Source organism: Elephas maximus, chromosome 23 (genome assembly GCF_024166365.1).
Source record: "Elephas maximus indicus isolate mEleMax1 chromosome 23, mEleMax1 primary haplotype, whole genome shotgun sequence".
Classification (NCBI taxonomy): Eukaryota; Metazoa; Chordata; class Mammalia; order Proboscidea; family Elephantidae; genus Elephas; species Elephas maximus.
In genome coordinates this window covers 30,216,415-30,224,138 of record NC_064841.1, presented here as the reverse complement: position 1 = coordinate 30,224,138, position 7,724 = coordinate 30,216,415, and the positions used below count along the sequence as shown (strand labels likewise).

At 45.1% G+C, this 7,724-nt stretch overlaps 1 protein-coding gene across 1 annotated transcript in view; it reads right to left on the bottom strand.

Moving 5' to 3' along the window:
* Positions 1–248: 248 nt before the first annotated feature.
* SLC7A14 (solute carrier family 7 member 14) overlaps positions 249–7,724 on the bottom strand; it is a 63,866-nt gene continuing 56,390 nt past the window's right edge. The window contains exon 7 of the mRNA XM_049867720.1: positions 249–571. Coding sequence (XP_049723677.1) covers positions 249–571 — 323 coding nt within the window. The remainder of the gene's footprint in view (positions 572–7,724) is intronic.

Genomic DNA, 7,724 nt, shown 5'->3' with positions numbered 1-7,724 from the left:
TCAGCTCTGATGGTTGCACCTAAGATAGAATTTCTTGTAGCCTCTCGTTTAGCTTTTCATGAGGGAACCAACCCTTCAACCCAACTATCCTGAAGAGCAAAAGGAGCAAATGACAGGCTATGACAGGGGACTGACTTTGGGGGAGGCTGGGTTTGTGAAATGAGAGCCAAAACAGTTCACATTCTAGCCCACAGATCAAATGACTGAAAATAAATCCTGGTCATCTCCACCCTCTTACGTGTTTACTCCTACTCTGGAGAGTAATCTAACTCATCGTTTGCTATCAGGGCTTCTGAGTTCTGTTTGTGTTTGCTTTTGCTCTTAGCTTTGCTACTTGTCCGGCTGTTTGGCTTCGCATCTGACATCTGCTGGTAATAGAAGCCTTTGTCTTCTGCCGGCCCGCCCCAGCCCTCCTGGCTCTCACCCTCTGTGGCGTAGGAGAAACCCTCTTCCGCCGAGAAGGGGTCATCAACGTCGTAGCGCTGGTACGTGCTCTGGTGCAGGGCTTCCTCCCGCGCGCTGATTTCCAGGGTGCTGTTCCAGATGCCGTACCCAAAGTAAATGAGCATACCTGCAGGGGAGGAAGGGCACAGGTGGATGAGCAGGTGCTTTGGGACCCTCGGGTCTAGCGGGGAGATCGTGGTCGATGGCGAAACCAGACCTGGTGTGGGTGTGCTTTCTTCGGTCTACACGGTGTTTTGAAAAGACTCTAATTCGATGCCATTTGCAAGTGCAGAGATCTTGTTCTAAACAATGCATATTTCCAGCTTTCCCTAAAAAGGTCAGAAGGTGACAACATGGCACCCACACTTCTATATGGCAATTATTGGGTGGAAGTGAGAGTAGGTGACTTTAGACAGGACACTCGCTCTCTAGGTTGCTGTTCAGTTCACTACATTCGCGCAGTGACAGCCCGGAACCTGCCTTTTCTAACCAGTTGTTGTAGAGTGGACTGGGACTCATGGCCACCGCATGTGTGTCAGAATAGAATTGTGCTCCAGAGGGTGTTCCATGGCTGATTTTTCAGATGTAGATTGCCAGGCCTTTCTTCCAAGGCACCTCTGGGTGGACTTGAAACTGCCAACTTTTCGGTTAGCAGCCAAGTGCGGTAAATGTTTGCATCACCCAGGGACTCTGCATTTTTTAAATATTTATGGATCAGCGACAGTGTGTTACCAACATTCTCATAGATTTTATTATTCCCTGCCTCTATTTAGGGACCCCATCTTTTGTATCGCCACTTAGCAACATGCATACGTTATCTTATAATTTACCTTGCCATTTTTCACTGACCAAAGGTATAATATATCACTGCCACCCAGAGCTGCCTGCTTTCTTCTGGGGACTCACAGAGTGTACGGAGCATGCCACTGTTACAGCTCTGAGCACATCTTCCTGTGGTGATCTCTTTACCTGTCTGTCTCTGCAACTCATTAAATAACTCTGCCGAAAACTGGCCCTTAATTAATGTTTGTTGAATGAATGAATGAAAACTCCTGATAAGCATGAAAAGACCAATGCAACTTTTCTGTGTTGAGGTCATTCCAACAAAGGAAAGAAACTTGACACACTAGTTATTATGTAGCAGTATTACAGGTTAATGTTTCATTTCTATTAGTTTTTTTTAGAAACAATTTATAAATATAGTTTTGGAGCCTCATTTTCTAACCTGAAGAGCCCACAAAGTTTCAGTGCCTGGAAAGCTGAGAAGCATGGCTTTGGAAGGTGATAAAGCATTTTGATTAAGAGGGCGAGCTTTGGGTTCAAATTCTGCCTCCATCACTAGGAGCTGTGTAACCTGGATCAGTTACTTTCCCTCTCTGGGTTTCAGTTTTCTCCTCTGCAAAGTCATGAGAGTTAGAGTACCTTTAATGGGGTTGTTGTGAGAATGAAATAAATTGTGGTTCTTAACCCTAGCTGCAGTTGAGCATCACCTGGGGAGTTTTTGAACACTGATACCCAAGCCTCAGCCCTAATAATTCTGCTTTAATTAGTCCGCAGTGAGACCCAGGCGTAGGTATGTTTGCGAAGCTTCACAGGAGATTCCAATGGTCAGCCAAGGCTGAGAACCCCTGAGATGAGGGACATCAAGTGTCTGATTCACGTGCTCGGCCACCACCTGGGGGGATGCTATGACCTGGCCACTGACTGGGGTCCAGTGAATCAGGCAACCTCCTTCCGGGCCCCTGACGCTCTCTTCTGGTGGCAGCAGTCTCTGACTTTGCTAAACCTGAAGGCATCTTCTGGGTTGTCCGCTTAGAACCACAAATCCAGCCTGCTTTGCTGCTCTGGTGCTTGAGACACCCTGCTTGCTTTTGCATTTGAAGTGTGTCTTTTTAAGCTCGGATTTCTCCCTCATTGTCTCAAATGCCACCCCCTCCCCCGCCCGCCCCTGCCCCAGTGAAATCAGCTTTCTAGGAGCCAAAGTAAGCAGAGATTTATAGTCCTAATTGGTAGTGAATCCTAGAGTTAATCATTTGCAGCTGTAGCTGTTACTTCTCAAATGGCAACCTCATCTTTTTGAGCCTATACTCTTTCTTACCTGGGCGTGGGGTGTAGTTATTATCCTTGTGTAGAGCGAGATATCAAATCAAGGGCTTGTCTAAAGGGGCCAGAATGCCTGTTCTGGGAGAATGTTGCTGTCTGAAGCATGTTTGGGACCTGAGATGAATTTCAGGTGACCAAGGGGCTCTGCCTGTTGCTGTCAAGTCGATTCCGACTCATAGTCACCCTGTAGGACAGGGCAGAACTACCCCACAGGGTTTCCAAGGAGCAGCTGGTGGATTCAAACTGCCAACCTTTTGGTTAGAAGCCAAACACTTAACCACTATGCCACTTCGTCTCACATATTTTGGACATGTTATCAGGAGGAACCACTCCCTGGGTAGGGACATTATGCTTGGTAGAGGGTCAGTGAAAAAGAGGGAGACCCTCAATGAGATGGGTTGACACAGTGGCTGCAACAATGGGCTCAAGCATAGCAATGATTATGAGGATGGTGCAGGACTAGGCAGTGTTTCACTCTCTTGTCACTATGAGTTGGAACTGACTTGATGGCACCTAACAACAGCAGCAACAACAACAAGGGGATCTGCGGGTACATACTTCCTTTTGCCCAGTTTTATCTTTTGTGGTCTTTTCTCCTAGATATCCAGGTAGGTGCCAAGTCTTGACTCCTAACCCGGAATCTATTATGCCAGTTCTTTTCTCTTGGATCCTCTTCTTGATCCTACTTATGGATGAGTTATTTTCCCCATTGAAGGCAATGCCATGTTTTCCCCTCCTTTTGTCCCTAACTTTCATCTTCTGCCACCAGACATGTCATTGTCAGGCTGTGCTATGACATCCATCCTAATAGACCTTCCCAGCCCCTACCAGGTATTAGGGAATCAAGCAGATTCACAGTTATGAGAATTCTCCAAAAACCTTGGTGTGATTGCTCATAGAATCATAGATGTCTAGAGAGGGCAAACACTATAGATTATCTACCTATTCTACTACCTTCATTTTACAGGAGAAGTAACAGAAGTTGGGAAAGATTATGACTGCCTGGGTCAGAACGGCAGAAACAGCATTCCATATGGGTAGAGAAAAATCTCTTGCTGATCAAATCCTCCACTCCCTCCCTCCCTTGCAGGCTGGTTTATAAACAAAGCCAAACCCATTTCCATCGAGTTGATTCCAACATATAGTGACCCTACAGGACAACGTAGAAGTGCCCTGTAGGTTTTCCAAGGCTGTCAATCTTTATTGAAGCAGAATGCTAGGTCTTTCTTCCACTGAGCAGCTGGTGGGTTTGAACCCCTAACCTTTCCTTGGGTGTGGCTAGGTTTGGAATGAACACTTGTGTGTGTGTGTGTGTGTGTGTGTGTGTACATATGTGTGCACATCGACTATGATTTACTTTGGGAAAACAACCCATGGAAAGCTGCCACATAAATATTTATGGGCCTTTTCATGTTTGCTCTGAGCCCCCTGCAGTTTCAAAGGTGTGTCACTCTGTCTTGAAAAATACAGTTTAAATATGAGCACTGCGAACCACGAAGCAATTGTGGCACCCTGATGGAATACATAGCCAGCTCCGGCAAAAGCCTTCTCTTTGGTGTTGGTATTCAGTTTTGTATTTATCCTTCTTGCTGGCCCTTGAGTCAATTCAGGAAAAGTGGTGTGTGGCAGAGGAATATTGGAGAAAAAGGAAAACTGGGGGGGACAAAGAAACAGAGGGGGACAAATGAAGGAAGAAAGAGAGAGGAGAAACATGTACTACCATCTGTCACACATAACAAGGGCTTTGTGTTGGAGGAGTAAACAGAGCTGCTAAAAGCCTCCTGTGTAGAAGCAGGGTGTTTTGTTTCTGCTCCTTTTTTCAGTTGGCTGAGAGAACTAAGCATGAGGTAGTTTCTGAAAAATCTGTGAGGATCCTGGGAATCCTAAACCGTCTAAACTAAGCTTCACACAACACCTCTTGGGGCAAGGTCCTAAAATAATGCATCATTTATGTTGCACCTTTCCTCCAAGGAACTCAAAATGTTATACAAATGTTCTCTTACTTAGGCTCTTCTTAGCCTGTTTGGGTAGGAGTGTGTGTGTGCGTGGGTTATAATTATGTACATTTCACAGAAAGGAAAGTGGGCACAGAAAATGTAAGGGGTTGTCTATGGCAACATGGAGAGTGGTTGGACTGTCTTCCAGGTCTCTCCATACCCTAATCCAGGGTGCTCCTATCTGTTTTTCTCTCATCTATGAGGTACAGACTGAAAACACCAGTGCTTAACTTTTGAACACACACAAAAGTGGAGAATAGTATAATGAACCCCCCACATCCTCGTCACTCAGCTTCCCCCCAGCAGTCACTCCTCTGCCCTATTAGATGATCTTGAAACAAATCTCTTCTGTCTTGTTTCATTGTAATATTTCAGTCTGTACCTCTAAAATTGTTGTTGTTTTAGTTCCCATTGAAATGACTCTGACTCATGGCGACGTCATGATTGCAGAGTAGAGCTGTTTCATAGGGTTTTCAAGGCAGTGACTTTTTGTCTGGAAGCAGATGGCTGGGCTTTACTTCCGGTCCATTTCTGGGTGGGTTTCAACCACCAATGTTTCAGTTAGCAGTCCAGAGCTTAACCATTTGCGCCACCCAATCAGAGTCCCTGGGTGGCGCCAATGGTAAGTGCTCACTACTTGCCAAAAGGTTGGCTGTTTGGACCCACCGAGAGGCACCTCAAAAGACAGGCCTGGAGACCTACTTCCAAAAAATCAGCCTTTGGAAACCCTATGAAGCAGTTCTATTCTGCACACATGGGGTCGCCATGAATCAGAATTGACTTGACGACAACAACAACAACAACAACAAATCTTTAAAATGAAGACTCCTTTAAAAAATGTAATATAGTATTATCACATCTAAAAATGAGCAATAATTCCTTAATGCCATCTGATGTCCACCCAGTATTAAAATTTTCCTGAATTATTATACACATGTGGAAAAACCCTTTAAAGTAGTCACCTTAAGAGGGTATGCCCTTATTTCAATGAGGCTATCGTTGCTTGAAATCTTTTTTTTTTCTTGGTGTCATTATTTAAGATTGTCACTGGGACTGACATCACATTCTTTTGTCAACCCTTACACATGGCCAAGTTTTATCTTTTAAGAGTGAGTTTGATTTTGGCATAAGCTGAAAGTCATTTGGAACCAAGCCTCAAGAATAAGATGGCTAATAAATAAATGATACTATTTATTCTATTTGGATATTTAATTCTGCTGATTCTTAAACACTTGGTTCAATCCTCTTGTAGTTATACATCGTATATCTATCTATGAGAGACTGGTTATAGGGCAGAGTGATATTAAAAATCAGAAGGGAGTCAGCTTTCATGCTACAGCAGGGATTGGAGGACCCCTGCTGGGCCATGCTGGAGCGGTAAGGGGTGGGGGGCACTAGGGTGTGGGGTGCCTGGTGTGGCCAGGGCAGCAGGGGACACTTGGGAGGAGGAGATCAGGGCAGTGGCCTGTTAGCAGCAGACATAGAAGCATTTCACTGTTGTAACAAGACATAGCTGTACAGGGCACATGGCTGAACGCCAGCTCTGGTCAAAGGCAATGGCCATGAGTTCTGTGAGAGGCTGTTTTCAGTAAGAGAAATGTTCCAAAGTAGGGGGGCAGGGGAGAGTTGGCTTCTCTTCCAGACAGAAGTCCCCCAGTGGAGAATGTGCCTGAGAGTGGTTTGGGCTGGACAGAATGAAGAATCATGCCTTCAGCGCTTGAGTGCGCTGTCTTTATGTCATAAAACACCTTGTGATTGTAAAGTCCTTTACAAAAAGGCGCACTCTCATCCATCATCCCAGAGAAGTGAGGGACTGTGCAGTACAGTTGTGGCTGGAATGGCACCAGAATGCCTGTCTCTGGACTCTAAACCGAGGGCAGTTCCCATCCCACCCAGGGGCCCCCAATGAAGGTTCAGAAATGCCGAGCCTGCTTCTGCCCTCAGCATCAGCTGACGAAACGCGTTTACACTTTTTATTGAAAATTAAGCAAATGGCCTCAAACCCAGAAGTGAAAGGGGTGGGGAGATGTGGGTGTCTAGATCCTGTGGGAGTAAACTTAGAATAAAAACTCCACTCTGAAAAGAGACTGGGTAACCTGTGGATAAGCAAGAGCAGATTTCCAATCTGCAGGAACAAACCCAGGTCAAAGAGCAGGCCCCTAACCTCTAGGGTCCTCCGGAGTTTCCTGTCCTCTGTGTACAGCTCCAAGCTCGGCCTGAGGAGAGGTGGCCTTTGACCTCTGTGGGGTGGAGCTGCCTCTTCCTGGGGCACACTTTCCAGCAGGAAGCCCTGCCTGCTGCAGATAACTGAAGCACTCTGTTATGCCCAGAGACCTTTTTTGTTTTTATTACTCTGGGATCAAATTTCCAAAACAGACAATTGTCAATGCAGAAATGAAGACTGGATGGTAAGGAGAAGGTGTCCTCCCCACCCTCTGCAATCACGGCCAACTGCGACTGTTGCTGAATATTATTATTTTTAATATCACCATAAGCTTATTGGTTAAAACAACAATAAGGTTTGTTTAATATGGTGTGGCCAGGAAGAGCAGGTTTAGCGTGGAAGGTGGGGAGGCTCTCTCTCTGGCCCTGCAAGAGATCTAATATGAAGTCACTTTAGTTAATGCCTCAGTGTCTCATCTGTAAAATGGAGTTGGGAACCATTATTTTATTTGAGAGGTAAGGGGTCATGGGATGTAATTCAATCTTATTAAAAATTCAGTAATCTGAGCCAGCAATTCTACTTCCAACTCAACAGACACCCAACAGAATTGTGTCTACGTGTCCACAAAAAATATGTATGTGATGTTCATAGCAGCTCTATTCATAATATCCCGAAACTGGAAATGGCCCAAATGTCCATGGAAAATAGAATGGCTACACCTATTGTGGGATATTAACTCAGTGGAATGGTAAACAGCAATCAGTATGAACAAACTACAAGTAGCAACATGAATGGATTTTACAAACATTAAGAAAACCAAAGCACCAAACCCTTTGCAGTCAAGTTGATTCCGACTGATGGCAACCCCACATATTACAGAGTACAACTGCTCCATAGGGTTTTCTAGGCTATAATCTTTACAGAAGCAGATTTTCAGGTCTTTTCTTTTGAGAAGCCACTGGTGGGTTCGAACCCCCATAAGTGTAGAGGTGAGGTATTTATCCTATAAAACCTTT